Raw genomic sequence first — 12,884 nt, 5'->3', positions numbered from 1 at the left:
ACCATAGGCTCTGGCTGAGCTAAAGCAACAACAAATGGTTAGAAAGATATTTAAACTTACTTTAAAACATACCATATATTAATGTCAATTTTTAATTACACAGAATGTTAAAACATAGTAGAAACAGATTTGCCATTCTTTGAATGGCCACAGCATTCTAATTTGTACCAAAAACCCGTATGAATTATATTGTAAATTAAGAAACAGAATTTAAATCTGCTTAAATGTGATATAATCTCAGCATAACATGAAAAAAAAAAATCAGAGCAAAATATTTTTCTTCAGATCTGCTTCCAAACAAGAAGTGATCTTACTTACAAATAAGTGGTCTTATGTGTCCCCAGAGGGAGGCCCTCAAAAACACATCATTTGTGCCTCCCTCCCAGAACCCACCGAGGTCTTCCCTATATGAAACTGCTGTCTTTTCAGGAGGGTGGAGGAAGGAGAAAGGACACTAAATGTTAACTGCTGTCAAACCCAAGTAGTCAGTCTCTGGAGGGAGAAAAAAAAATCTATGTTTGTTTAGATTTCTAGTGATTCTGTTACTCTTAGTATCTAAAAGCCTAAGCCGCTGCTGGTGGAACATCAATATCAGTGCCAAGTCTGAAACTAGCAGAGATTAAGGTACCAATGAAACTGCTTACACTGCTCTCCTAAATAAGTCTGGAATCAGACCTCAAAAATCATCACTGATTCAGACCAAAAGAAACACTTAAACTGGGAGAGGAGAAACAGCTTAAAAATGTTATGGACCAATGAGGCACACACTAAACCTGACACGAGCCCACTCAATTTACTTTAAATTTAGAAACTCTCTTTCAAAATTAATGACTTTGGGTTTACTTGCCCAGAAGCTCTCCCAATATAGTTACCAGGTCCCAGATGTGGTATCCTGCATACTTTCGTGATTTCCTGAAGGCCTGTTTTCTCCTCTCAGCTGTTTGGTCATGACTCTCAAATACTGCCACCCCCTTAGCATCCAGCACAGGCCTCCACTCCAGTTTACTGGTTGCTTCCAAAATCAGGAACTTCCTAGATGCTACCACAGAGGTAATACTGAGCTACTTAGTAATGCCCTTCCCTAGCTGGCCTCTGCTCCAGCAGGAACTTTGGCATAAACACCAACTTTATAGACTTCATACATATTAGATATAAAAGTTTAGAGATAACATCCCTGATATTTATATGTTCTCTGAAAGGAAGGGTTACTTCTCAGCTTTAATTTTTTCATTTTTTTTAATTTTTTTTTTTTTAAACACGCAGTGCCTGGCGTGGAGAAACACAGTTTGGCCAAGGGCTGGGATCTTTTTTCATTCTGCAAACACAGCAAATAAACAGGGACCCTAGCTTCAGTATTGTTTTCAGCAGTATTATGACTTATTGCAGCATTCAACGAAAAACACATTCTGTTAACAGGATTGGACTATTTCCCCACTCAGTAGGAGATTTTGGGAAACATTCTGGTAATACATATTATTAGTACAATATAGATCTTTACAGAGAAAAGAGAACATGCTCCAGCAGTTTATTTCTGAAATTTTAACAAGCGATCAATAATATTCCAAGGCTTAGGTAATTCACAGCAATATCCAGACAGGGATATTATCTATTTCTTCTACTTTAGATGATACCAGTCCTGGCCTTCCATGTACTTTTAGTAACATTTGTTCAGGTCCCTGTCTATTACTTTGATGGGTGATGGAGAAAACCATATGTGCAGATCCATATAGCAATGAACTTTCTAAGCCAAACATAAGAATAGAAACATTTCTAGGAGCGAGTAACTTGCCAAGACAAACGTGTTCTGCCAACATTTTCGCACCATAGAAGGTTAGTTGGGTTATAATTAAGTCTAATTAGCATTCCCATGAATTGCAACATCTTTTCACTTGAAGGCACTCAATGCTCAGAAAAGTGTGAATTTGTATTCTATATTTTGTAAGAAGCAAGGAAATGAGAGAATTTCTCATCTCAGCTTTAAACCTGATTTGTCACTTATCATCATAAAAGAGGCATACCATCACCAAAAGGAAAAGGTTTATGCAATTTGTTTAACCACCTCCTCACCCTTGCTTTTCCCTATTCCTCTGTAGTAATTTTATACGTTTTTTCTCTTCTGTTCAGTACCACTCAGTTTTTCTTCCTCATCCCACATTTTTTCCTCCTTCTCATAGTTTTATAATCCTTCTGCTCCCCTTTTTGCTTTAGCTCCTTATTTTTAATCCTCTGTATCTTCAGATCTTTCTCTATGCCTTCTCCAAAAAGCCACAGAACATGGTGTTGGTAGACTTTCCTTTTTTTATTTCCATAGGCATGCTGTGATTTCTAAGTTAGACAGAACTGTGCTGGGAAACTGCCAGAGCTTATCTCATTGTGGAGAAAGATGGGAGAAAAACTGGTGAAGCAAAGACCTTTTTTCCTTCCCCTTACCTCTTCTCACAGGCCAACGCAAGGCGAGAGAGAAAGAAACACGAACCATGAGATGAAAAGGGCAAAACTTCTGCGTGTGCAAATATGTGTGTGTCCCTCCTGGTCTCATTCTGATGAGAAAGGTCTGGGCTATCAATGTCATCCAGCTCACAGGGCAAACCCTTCGGCAACCCTAAAGTCTAGCTTAGGCTGGCAGTTTGCTAGTTGATATCAGCTTCTTTTACATATGGAGTTTGACATATGGCCACTGCACGCACACCAAAAAAAAATAATAATCTCAATTGTTAGGATGGTCCTCCAATAAAATGATAATTTGAACTCTGGAGGCTGGTAAAGCATTAGGGGCTATTTGCTTGCTTGTTTCTAGATTCTGTCTTTCACTAGTAACAAATCTGGAGAACTGCAAGAACTGGTGGGTTTACAGCACACTGTGCCTAGCATACAGAAATTTATGAAGGCCCCTAGCAGTCCCGGGCGCAGGGAGCACACAGCAGTGCTTCTGTCATGGACAGCCGCATGGCTCGCCTTGCTCTTCCACGCTACGCCCCAGTCTGAACCTAGCTCTAATTGCTGCATTGTTTGTATCAAAGGCATCAGGAAGTAAAGTATCCAATTAGCAGTCCGGCCCTCCCCTGCACTCTGCGTGCCTTACTCCCGTCATAAATGCTCCCTTCATTAATTCATCGCAGCTAAAAGGATGAGGCATGTCTTTGTGAAAGTCATCCACTGCCTCGGCAAAGAAAGAACTGCTGCCTGTGGGCTGCCTGCTACTTCCATTTCACTGTTTTAATGGAACATACAAAGCTATTCCAGAAGCAGGGCCTTCTAAGTACATGTCCCCCACAAAACAAAAACCATCATTAACTATCTTTTGTTTATTTCCCCCCATTAGAATTTTGCTACTTCCTCCTGACATTCTGCCTAAAAGAGAAATTTACTTCTCCAGTGAGGAGTTTCTCTTTATTTCATGCCACACCACTTACCTACCTATTTTCCTGTGCATCTCAAAAACCTACATGTGCAACAAAAATCTTCCAGTGAATGATTTCTAACATTGTTTTGAAACTTATCAAAAGACTTTTCATTAAAACAAATTTAAGGATTTTCTCTCCAAAGCTAAAGCCTCATACGGTTGTGCTCTAATGCTGTAAATAGTCTCTTAATAAATAAAAATGACAACTTTAATTATCACAGAGTACTTCAAGTTCCACCTGTCCTACAGGAGATTCACATGTAGTCAGGGAATTAAGATTCCACTTCACTTAGCAACCCTTATTTAATGTAAGGCTTTTTACTGTAGGTGGGGCAAAACATAAATCCACAGCACCATTTTGTTTACTTCCAATTATTTTAAGCTCTTGCATCTCTATGATTACCTTATCCTCCCACGTATTATTCATGACTGTAGCACTACAAAAACAAACTGAAATCCTTGATCTGCTGAAGTTGCTGGGATTTTTACAATGGACTTCAAGAGCTGGGATTTTAGTTTCCTTTCCCCAACTAATATATTACCTCTCTGATGACTTTACATCCAAATGTTGTTTTTTTTCCCCAGTCTTGCTGGGTTGAAAAAACTTTTGAAGTATAAAAGGATTATGCTCTTTTTCAATCATTTACAATGGTGCAAGATGGTCAAATGACATTTGTGGCTATAACACTGTCTACGGTTATGCTTGTTTAGCAGTTCACCATTTTATGACTGTCCCGGTTAAGTTTATGAAACTCAAATGAGCTGTTGATGAAATAATCCCCGATAACCCATGTATGACATGACCGAGCTGTGTGGCAGGTGTATTGTTTCAAAATAATTTGGAAAAGGTGAAGTGAAACTCCTAACCTAACAAGGCAAAAATCCATAAAGATAATAGTGGATTTTAACCAAAACCCCACAGCTTACTCCTTTGCTTTCCAAACCTGAAAACCATTGTCTCTATATCTGCCACTCACTAATGTACATACCAGAGTACAGTTTGCACATGTGGTAGTTCATCACTGTCAATCCATTTGCAGTTCAAAACAGTGGTGAACTCCTCCAGCTGTTTTCCAGATCAAAAATATGATTGTCATTTTGCTATCACTGCATGCTGAAGGTTACGTAACAGAAATGCACATGTCCCTCTGCCTGGAATGCAGTTAATTTCCTCCCTCCCCACTGAAAGCTGTAAGTAACAATTCAGGCAGTCTGAATACTTCAGTTTTAAGCATGGCCAGAGATGCAGCACTGGAATTATTCCAAGTGGTAACCTGCTATTTGTAACATAACAATGTCCTGAGTTCTTAGAGACAGTGAATATTTTGCAGTTTGGGAAAAAAAAAAAAAAAACCCACTATCTTCCTGTTTATACATGACCTCTTACTGTCTGTTCTATACTATGAACGCCTTATTTTAATCCTTTTTATTTTGACCACAGACTTTGCTTTATGATGGAATTTTAAGTATTCTAAGAAAGTAGGCTAACTAGAGTAAGTAATTACTCCCAATCCAAAATCAGTCACTGTACTTGCTATACACTTTGGTGTGCAAAGACAAGGCATTGTTGTTAACTTTAAAATAGTGGCATAATCCCATCTTAATCTACAAATATCCAAATATCAGAGATTAGCATTAGATTAAATTAAGACACGATAATTCTTAACCATTTAATGAAATTTGCTTATATAAAGAGAACAAATGAAACTCCTTTGCTTAAAACAGTGCACTAAATAAACAAAACTAATTTCCCCAATGCAATCCTTTCTGCAATATGCCTTTGATCTTTGTAATTGCAGCTAACCCAGTGATATTTATGTATCAACTACAACATCTTCAGGACAGGAACTGTCTTTTTATAAAATGTTTGTACCATACTTAACATCCTTCAGTTGTTACTGTGATATAAATAAAATGGGGTGAACAACTGTATGGAAGGGTGTCAACTGAGATGAAACATTGACTTAGTACTTAATTGCAGGAATTTCCTTTAATGTCTTATTACTTGGTTCAGTTTGTTCTAGGTTTCTGGCACGGTTTACATCTTACTTCTATAGGGACCATCTGTAGTGGTTTTAGTATTCTTACCTAGTTAAATAGGCCAGAGCCAGCTCAGATCCTGACAGCTTTTTGGGCTCTTCTTTTTTAGCAGAGATCCCAGCTTCTCTCATCAGCTGTTTTTCTTTTTTCTTTCGCTCTTTTTTTAATTTTCTTTCCAGTTTCCGTCTTTCCTCTGCGGTAAGATCTTCCTCTTCATTTGTTGCCTGAAATAGTATTTACAGAAAATGTTTTTATTCCTATAAAAATGCAAACTAATATGCAGAAATGTAATTGAAGAGCACATTAAATATTTCAAACTAGAAGCTTCAACCTGTAGACTATACTTCCATCAACTTTCTGCTCTGCCCAATTCATGGAAATGTAAATATTGCAATTGCAGAAATCTGCAGAAACAGTGTTTTGCCCTCTACAGATGATTATACTGTTTTCAGCAATACAGTAATCTGAATCTTCTAGCTTACATTAAACACCGTACGTAAAATTTGTTGTGCTGTTTGTTCCCTCATACCGGACAGAGAAATGTGAGCAGCAGAGGCTGTTTAGTAGTGGAGGGAGGGTGTGGATTTTTTATTTTAACATATACATGCTGAAGTGGGAGAATTGGAGTTTTCGTATGATCCATAGTTTGGAGGGCTGTTTGTTCTGTAACCTCAGACTGCCCTGGACTGAGAAAAGCTGTCTTCCATATAGATGCTTCATCTTTATTGTAGAAATTTCCATTATGCCAGAGGAGATGATGTGACAACTACCATCTTCATCCAAGAGCTCTAGATCATCTTTTAGCAACCTTGGGTATATTGCATGGACATACACATCTCACAAAGGTTGATGCTTCTTTAGTTTAGAGACTAAACAACTAGTGATCCATATTGAAAACATGAATGCATAAGCATGTCCGAAATGAAAATATTTATTTAACATACAGATGAAGAGCATTAAATAGTTCTGCTGAGAACCCAGCGTGAGACCACTCAATATACAAATACAAACCTGTTCCATAACAAGGTGAGACTTACTTCAACAATTCTCAGAACATCATGCGTTGCTGATCCATGACTTTTCCAGGCAATGGTCCCACTGAATTGTTAAGTATCAACAACTAGGTATCAACTGGAAGCATATGAAGCTCCAGCTAGTATAATGCTAGACGGCTGTTTACTCATCCCCCCTCGCCAGATTTCTATGTTCTAATACATTTTATTTTCCTGTACGAACACACTGTAGTCTGAAACAAGCTATGACTCTGCTTCCTCCCCCCCCCCCCCCCATTCACTGTAGGAAGACAAATACCAGTTTTATCATGTCTTCTTGAGAAATTTACCCTTTACAGAACCCTAACTACTTTCATGAGTATCTGACATGAACCTTCATAAAACTGTAGGCAAAACAGCATCTGGGTATCCAAATCCTTATGTACCTCGAGAGAGCTGTAGGAATTTGGACACTGTGAAACTGCCTCTTATGGGCAGCCTCCCAATAACAACTGAGCAATGAAACACATGACATTCTGAAAATAAGACTCTTGGAAAAATCCAAAAGTAGGGCCAAAACAGTCCAAGTCCAGGATTGAATGGTCTGAGCTAATTCTTAGCTTATCTGAGAGTTATAGACCTCACACAGTCCTAAATAAAACTCTGACACCTTCATTATGGTTTAAGGAACTGTTGCTTCTTAGCCACTTCCATGGTTCAGGCACTGCAAGATTATGGAGGCTAAAGGTACGCATACTGAAGACGACTTACATGTCATCGCCTCTTCCTAGTTAAGACGACAAACCCAGTAACAAAAATACTGTAAGTACTAGCCTCTAGGATGAGATCAGGGGTTTTTTGCTCCTATTTGCTGCGCTATTGCACATCCCTACTATCATTTGTGGCCAACTTAAAATTGCAAATATTGAGACATTTCTAAGTTATGGGCTTAGATTGGAATAGGTTATCTGGCTTCCATTTTGTATCTGGCCATATTTAGCATCTTCTCTCAAGACGCAGTTTAAATCTGCTCATGACTTTTAGCAAGAGGAGAAGGGGCTATGTGCGGCACTGTGGAAACATAATGCCATATGGAAACTGAAATATGATCGAGATGCTGATCAAACAGTAACAATTTCCAGTGACTCCATCCATTAATCCACTTCCTCAGAAACAGGTTACTGGATTTGTTAACACAACTAGAGCAAGAAACAGTTTCCTATGAGGGCAAGCTAAATTTAGAAGAAGGTGAGGTCACTGGGTGTTAAAAACCAGCAACCAACGGCAGCAAAAACAGCACTGATATAGGAAGGCTCAGGAAACGTCTACCTTATCTGCATGCAAATAGACTGCAAAGCAGAATGGAGGCCTGGAAGATTCCTGTATGACAAGGACAGAAAAAGGGGTGACAGCAGGCAAGTGTGTGTTGAGATATCCAGATCTGTAATTCTTCTGCTCAAAATCAGTAAAGTAGGCTTTTCTGATATTTGCATATGTTCCTCAAACACTTCAACTATATGCCCAAGAAGGTGGAGTATAAAGAGAAAAGTAAGGAAGCTTGGAGGATTCAGCATTAGCTTCAATACCCAGGGATTGTATTAGTGTCTCGCATCCCCAGCTCGGTGAAGATCAAGAGGTCTAAACTCTAGGAACGTTTCCAAAAACAAAAATTGCAGTCACAGAGTGGACTCTGCTCAGATCCAGCTGCTTTGGAAGAAAGTGTCGTTAGATGACCGGGTTGGAACACCTACTTACTGTCCAGGCAGAAGGGGCCCCTGCCAGGAACTTCACCGGCCCTTAACGTCCCTACTGCTTTGAGAAGCTATTTGACAATATCAACCTGTTCGAATGAGCCACCCTGAAGTCAAACAAGCATCTGAATCTCAGAGGAACTAAAGCATCGCACTTGCAAGGCAGGGCGCAATTATCTCCACAGGAGCATGAGAACCTGTGGGAGGGTGAACCGGAGGCAAAAGCAATGCTCTGCTCCCTCTGCTGCCTCTTCGCCAGTTATGGGAACCCGTAACTGAAACCTCAATTGCACAAAAAGATCAATCACTTATGAAGGTGGTGGTTAAAACCACTTTATAGAAAGTGCCAAAGCCTTTGTATTACATCAATTAGTGTTTGTCAAGTGCTCCAAAACAAAAACCCAGACATGATGCTAAGTATCATTATTATTGCTGACAGGCAAACAAAGAACAGTTAAACAAGACAATACCTGACTACAATCTTATTTGCCAAAACTACCTGCTGAGGACCAAACATTTGTTCAGCGTCAATTCATGTATCATCTAAGTTTACTCCTGACTCATCTTTTCAACCTTCTGTCTTCAGAGACCGAAAAAGGGCAAGAAAACAGACATTAGAATAAATGAGTAGGAGAACAGAGAAGATTTGCTTTTTTTGTTTGAAATACTTCTTATTTGTTTTTACGGAAGAGCCAGCCTTCATGTGCAAACACAGACACAAAAAAGCAGCACATGTCGCATTTGTATAGAAGACATTTTATAACTTACGCCGAGAAGAAATAATATTTAGGCTGAAGGTAGGTACGTAATTATTTTACAGGAAACAACATTTTTTTTTTTAAAAGCCACGCTGGTACTTACTAAAATAAAAATCCAGCCGCACAAAACCCAGGAAAACACTGAGGGTGGTCATTTATAAAGTGTTTGTAAAAGATTACCACAGCAGCTGTCCAACAGACGACACACTACACTTAATCTTCTTTTAAAAATAATGTAATGAATTTGTTTACTTTTCTGCGAGCCATGAAGCTTTCAAATAAAGTGACTGCGGCACATCATTAGAGCCGGCCCGATAAAGAGGCCTCCGCTGCCGCAGCCTTACAGTAACGGCCTATCTCCCTACCTTCCCTTCCCCCCCACATTCCTCACATTATCAAAAAGCTTTTTATCCCTCTCTCCGACTGCTCCATTAAAAACAAAACAAGTTGCTGCCTCCCTATAAGTAGGTCCCAACATAAATACCAAGCCCTAACAACGTTTGTTGCCAGCATAACAATTTATGCGCTGTGGCCCTCTGAAACAAGGGCATTGTTCTCCCTGCGGGGCTGGAGCTCCTCCAGGGTTAAGGGAGCCGGGATTTATAGCTTAAGGTACCCTTCGGATAGTGCATACCATAATTCAGTCCAACAAAAATATGATTCATTAGACTTCTGTTTGGAACTCCCCACACGTTTGCTGCGAAAATGCCTGGAATTTTATTACTCAAATGACTTTTTCAAGTTACAACTATACGCTTATCCGTACCTGTCGGCTTTATTAGCCTAGTGGTATGTACCAGTCTGTCCTTAACTAATTCAAAGGCCTCAAGGTTTATATCCTTCATAAAATACGTGCATTTGGGGGTACACGCTCCACTGATGCTGACAGTAGTTTTATCAATAACTTAAAAAAAATTCCCAAACCCCCAACTCTACCCTCTCCCCCCCCCCCCCCCCAATCTGGGACTCAAAAGAAAATAAACCCAAATCTTTCAATGTAATTTAATGCCTAACTGTATTTATTTTAACTTGGTCTCCGTTATGATACTCTACTGATGCATCTCTCCTTTCTTCAATCAACAGCATTATTTTTTTAATCTTACTTTCCCTGCACCATTAACATGACTGTTTTTCTGACAGATGTGCCCCAAACTTGTGAGCCATTCAGATTAAGCGCTTTAGTATTGTCTCAGCTGTATTTAAATTTAAAAACAATAAGGACTTCATTGTTTTGCAATCATAAATATTCTATGCTGTCCCTGTCTATATTTATAAAGCGACATTGCAATTTGTAGTGCTACAATTTATTCTTAACTACGACATTGTAAAGTCCATACTTGAGCATGCAATACACTTGTTTATTGATGTGATAAATTTAAAACACATGCATACAGAAAAACACAACATTTGCTTATTTGCAAAGCCTGCTGAGCGCTACCATGCCACCTTGGGTTGCGAGCTCATTAGATCTCAATCTAAACAAGGTCAGGCTAGGTCAGCACACTTGAATGAAGGACATTCAGAGGGGAGAGCTAGGGTTGTTTTTTTATTTTCATGATTAAGGAGGTGGGAGTCTTCCACTTGGAAACTTTCCAGAAGGCCTGAAAAGGTGCTAGGAGGAATACTGCCACTGGATGCCATATTTTGAGTAAGAGAGAGAGACCCCCAAATCTTTAACACACATGCTTATTAAAAATGCACATCATTTCTGCAAGGGTTTGCAAGAGATGTGAGCTCAGACATCCTATCCTCAAGCAAACTCCCAAAGTTCAGGCTACACTATGTCCATCTGCATGCAAAGGACTGTGACGGCCCATAGAGTGCCTTTCATCAGTGCAGCCTTTAAATTTGTGTAAACATAGTAATGCGACGTAAATAGCCTGAGACATTTGACTCAAAATAGCTGATAGCTTCAGGGTGTGGCCAATATCAATTAAAATTCTCCATTATTATTGGTAATCTGGAAATATTGCACAAATTTAAAACATTTTATAAGTGGTGGTTAGGAATGAGTTTGCCTATCACAACAAGGCAGCCATCTCAAAGAGGAGCGAGTAGAGCATTAACAGCGTAAAGCAGCCCTGCTAAACAATTCAGAGCAGAAAAGAAACAACCGTAACTGCACAGGAGCCTGGAAAAGGCAGAAAGTTTTACCCCAGACAGGATTTCCTGAAGACATCAGACCCTTTCTTATGCAGCAAGACTGGCAAAAACAAACAAAAACAGTTTTTCAGAGGCTGAATCTGCACATAAGCTCAAACCGCCACGGTGCTGGGAACTATGAGAGCTGCGGAACTAGTACAAACATAGTATTAAAGGCAAATTAATTTTGCTGCATTTCAGCAGACTAGTAAGTAAATGTTTGAATTTGTTTCCAGTTTTATAGTTAACCAAAGGCTCTTGGCTGCCTCATACCTGAGTGGAATTTGATACATTTTCTAAAGGCTTCTGTTCCTTCCTCTTGCTTATCACTGTTTTAAAGAATCCTGCACTTGCACCACCAGTTGCTTTTTGCCAGCACACAAAAAGGCTGAATGGAGTCAGAAACTCTGAAAACAGCCGCAAAGAACCTAATTTTCATTTATTATAAGTTTGCCGTCGGGGTTGGCCTATGTAGGTCTGAACTTCTGCCTACTCAGTGGTTCAGCTCCGCTTCCCGACCTGTAGCAGTAAGTGCAAGCAGACAAAACCACAATGCGCCCGTTTGCTCTGCTGGGGCCCAAAGCACTGTTTGTGCTGCTGCGACCAACACCGCGCCGGGGCTCTGCGGGCAACGTGACAAACGCTGTGTGACCCGAACCGTGATCTACCCTGATAAATAGAACTAAATGTAAAGAATCTGCTGGAATAGAGAAGTGGTGGAACAGGACACGCCACAAAGGCAAGAGCAAGTGAACTGCAAAACATGGGGGAAAAGGGAGGGAAGCGAATTTACCATTGGCACCAGCGAATCGAGCTCCTCCAACAGTCCGTAGACTTTTCTGTTATTGTGCTGGTAGAAAATGATAAGTCTGTAGAACAGCAAAGCAAGCAACATCAGAAATTCAGAAGAATAAATCTTAACATGATTAAGAGTGACAAATATATAAAGAAGGCTTCAAATTTTTGAACTCCAAAGAGCAAGATGAGGAAATGGATGACCACGTTTTTCATAGTAGGAGCACTGTATTGCCTTGTTTCTTCATTAAGCTCATGTTATTCCATTATTTTTAATATAGGGCAATATCAAAGGGGCTTTGTTCACTGTCCAAGAACTGACTAGAAGCTACTGACCAGCCACACAATGAATTTTGCTTACAAGTAGCCTTTTGCCCCATTATCTTAGCATACAAAATGTTCAGTTTCTTTCTTGCACAATACGTATGAACCCAGATAAATAACTGGCCATCTGCCAGCTTTTTTTTTTTTTTTTTTAAAAAGCAAAATCTATAAATACAGCTCAAAAACTGCAAAGAAGAAAGGCTGCCAAATCCTTAGATGCAAGGTTCATAAAAGAAAGATTGACAAATGATTTACTGTTTGAGGTTTGAGAACTACGAACAAGGAAGAACTATGCTATGACTACAGCTATAGTATGCACATGAAATAATTCACAACCATATTGAATTTAAATAACTATTTTCTATTAGTTAGCACCTTATGAACAGAAGAAGTCTGGCCAGAGAGGTCATATGAAATTTCATTACCATGCAGCAAGCAAACTTTGAATCAAAAGTAACATTTGTAGCAATGTACTTCCTTATATCCTGTCTGTAGAACTATATAGAGGAATTTTTTTAATTATATATTGTACAAAGAAATAATTAAAAGTTTTCATAAAAACTAACCTGTTTTTATAATCTCAACTCCTGGCAACAGAAACACTGGGAATAAATTACGTTATGTTGATTTGGAAAGGTTTCTGAAGATACGACCCAGGCAGAAAAACCTCAAACGAGTT

General features: G+C 39.3%; 1 protein-coding gene across 5 annotated transcripts in view; it reads right to left on the bottom strand.

The window, feature by feature from the left end:
* The window catches only part of C14H7orf50 (chromosome 14 C7orf50 homolog), a 133,803-nt gene that overhangs the window by 21,858 nt on the left and 99,061 nt on the right, over positions 1-12,884 (bottom strand). For 4 of the 5 annotated variants that reach the window (XM_026116098.2, XM_064520206.1, XM_064520208.1 and 1 more), the window contains one exon: positions 5,492-5,667. In XM_026116098.2, the coding sequence (XP_025971883.2) occupies positions 5,492-5,667 (176 nt within the window). Of the gene's footprint in view, positions 1-5,491; positions 5,668-11,879; positions 11,956-12,884 lie in introns of those variants that run through there. The other variant, XM_064520209.1, reaches the window with a different exon arrangement.

Source organism: Dromaius novaehollandiae, chromosome 14 (assembly GCF_036370855.1).
Source record: "Dromaius novaehollandiae isolate bDroNov1 chromosome 14, bDroNov1.hap1, whole genome shotgun sequence".
NCBI lineage: Eukaryota > Metazoa > Chordata > Aves > Casuariiformes > Dromaiidae > Dromaius > Dromaius novaehollandiae.
This window is presented reverse-complemented; position numbering and strand designations above follow the sequence as displayed.